The sequence below is a fragment of the Anarrhichthys ocellatus genome, unplaced genomic scaffold (genome assembly GCF_004355925.1).
Source record: "Anarrhichthys ocellatus isolate YVR2014 unplaced genomic scaffold, GSC_Weel_1.0 scaffold24, whole genome shotgun sequence".
NCBI classification, from domain to species: Eukaryota; Metazoa; Chordata; class Actinopteri; order Perciformes; family Anarhichadidae; genus Anarrhichthys; species Anarrhichthys ocellatus.
The window spans coordinates 3462797-3465194 of NW_022280054.1; the positions used below are offsets into that span (position 1 = coordinate 3462797).

Genomic DNA, 2398 nt, shown 5'->3' on the forward strand with positions numbered 1-2398 from the left:
ACTCCTGCACATTGGATTTGAACTGAAACAATGACTGTGGTTAATGTCTGTGGTTCAGGTGTCAAGAAGGGGGGGGGGGGGGGGTCACATGAACACTGGAGCTCTGCGATAGTTTCTATTTTCACATCGCGATTACCGACCTGAGGGTCACGGCGTGGCTTAGCGGATGGAGCTTTGAAATAGAACCTTTAATCTTTTACAAGTTAAATGAATAAACATTAACAGTAACCCCCCTAAAAGTCCATGTTGGCACATTAACCACAGTCATTGTTTCAGTTCAAATCCAATGTGCAGGAGTCCAAAACAACAAAGATGTTATGACAGCAATACAATGGTTGCACTGGACAATCAAGAGTAGCAAACAAAGAGAAGAAGAAAAGGTACAAAATGACAAAGGAGAATTCAGCCCAGGTCGCGGTTTCCAGCAGTGTCGTGTGTTATTCAGAAACTTTAAGGGGGGGAAATAAACTCAGCTGCCACTTTATTGGGTCCACCTGTACAATCTTAGTTATAATGTGTCGAGTCAATTATATGTTTATTATTAAGGTTATAGTTTAAAGGTGGTGTCGTACTGGATTGCATTATATTGAAAGGTGTTAATAGTTTTTTGACTTCTCTATTTACATACACGAGGCATCAGCTCTCAATATAATGCAACGCAGTACAACATGATCTCAATGCTAAGACTAAGCAACACCTATATGACACATTACACACATCATAGAAATAGAATAAATGGCACAGCAGTACAGTGTATTTCAAACATATTCAACCCCCAAAATATTCTCATTTCACCAGGGCATAAACAGCAGTATGCCCCACTCTGTTGTAAATGTAATATGTACAAGTGGATAAAAGCTTTTCTCAAGATGACCCAGCAGCAGCTTGTAGCATAGACCCCTAATCAGACAATAATTGGCTGCAGGTGCTCCCGGTCACACCCGCGAACATGTTGACTAAAATGAGAAATAAAGTGGAAATCAAGGCATATTGTTGGTATAAATTGGTTCTGATTGGCTGTGCGGATGCGTGCGTGTGTCCACCCGTAATCTACTCACATTATCTAACTCCGCCTCCTTCTTGAAAGTGGAATATGCTTCTTCGTATCCATTGGAACGTAGATAATCGGCTATTGCTCGATTTCTGAAACAGACAAAGAGGACCCGTAATTAGTTCTCCTGATTAGCAGACAAGATAGTCATTACAGTGCCACGAGTGATGTAGTTGTATTCAACACTGTAAAACAAAAGACAGAAAATGTGCGTGCTCAGGAAACGTGTCAGACAAAAGATGGAAATGTTAGATCCAGACAGTGTTAGTGGTTCTAACTAAGAATAAAAATGCTTGGTATGCAAGAATGCAGTCTAGCACTACCTATAACAATACACACAGACAGTCTCCTGCTTTCTCACACACCGCCTATTTGACACAAATTGGGAACACATAACACATCTGTCTGGCTTCAATAATGAGCTCTTGTTGCTGAGGGCAAATAATGGGAAGGGATGACTCCCCATGGTGCAGATATGGGGGAATGAGAGTCAGCGTACATCCCACCATCACATACAGACATAGAGAGAAAAAGACATCATGGAGAGGCCGGACAACTGGACCGCTTCTGGATACTTCTATTTTACGAGAGTCCTTCTACTTCTTATGCAAAAGTTTGCAGACAAAACATTCAAAGGCGGCACACCTTTCAGAAAGCTGGCACACAGATGGTGGAGATAGTAGCAGAGGTGTGTTTTTATCCAACTATTTTAAATATGTGAAGAGAGATGTCCAGATAGGACGGACAATAGATCAGACAGACATGGGCTGCCATAAGGGAACATGTTGGTGTTGTAGTATTATTTTACATACTGATCACAGCCATTTTACTGCATGTCTGTTCTGTCAATGCCTTAATAATACATTTTAGTAGAGCAGCCATATTTGTGTTGTACAATATGGACTTTAGCAATAACACATGAGGAGGGGATGCAATAACCGAATAGCCAGGTTTCTCTATACATAATGTATCGAGAAACCATAATGCTGTGAAACATAGAGGGTCTTCCAACTCTAACTATATGATACCTTGACTAGCATTGTTTAGCTAATGGAATCCTTCAATGATCAAACTCAGAACACTGGTTATTTCTTCAGGGGAGGTTTTGGATTTCTTTTTACTTTAGTTTTCCTGTTAAAAGAAAAACTAACCGACTGAAAAAAGACTGCAAAATGAGGCGAAGAGCCCAAACAAAGACACTGAATTCATGAATGTCTGATAGAAATGCTGTTTTACTCTAATATTAATACAGTATTTCCTTGATTCCAGCCCTCCTGTGTTCCCCTCCACTAATGCCAGGGGAAGCCAGACAGGCTGTCAGGCAGGCGAGGCTTTGAGGTGCCAATG

The 2398-nt window shown here is 40.9% G+C and overlaps 1 protein-coding gene across 1 annotated transcript in view; it reads right to left on the reverse strand.

Annotated features, from left to right (window-relative positions):
• Positions 1 to 2398, reverse strand: part of LOC116390779 (lissencephaly-1 homolog) — a 28720-nt gene that overhangs the window by 11910 nt on the left and 14412 nt on the right. The window contains exon 3 of the mRNA XM_031860819.1: positions 1059 to 1143. Coding sequence (XP_031716679.1) covers positions 1059 to 1143 — 85 coding nt within the window. The remainder of the gene's footprint in view (positions 1 to 1058; positions 1144 to 2398) is intronic.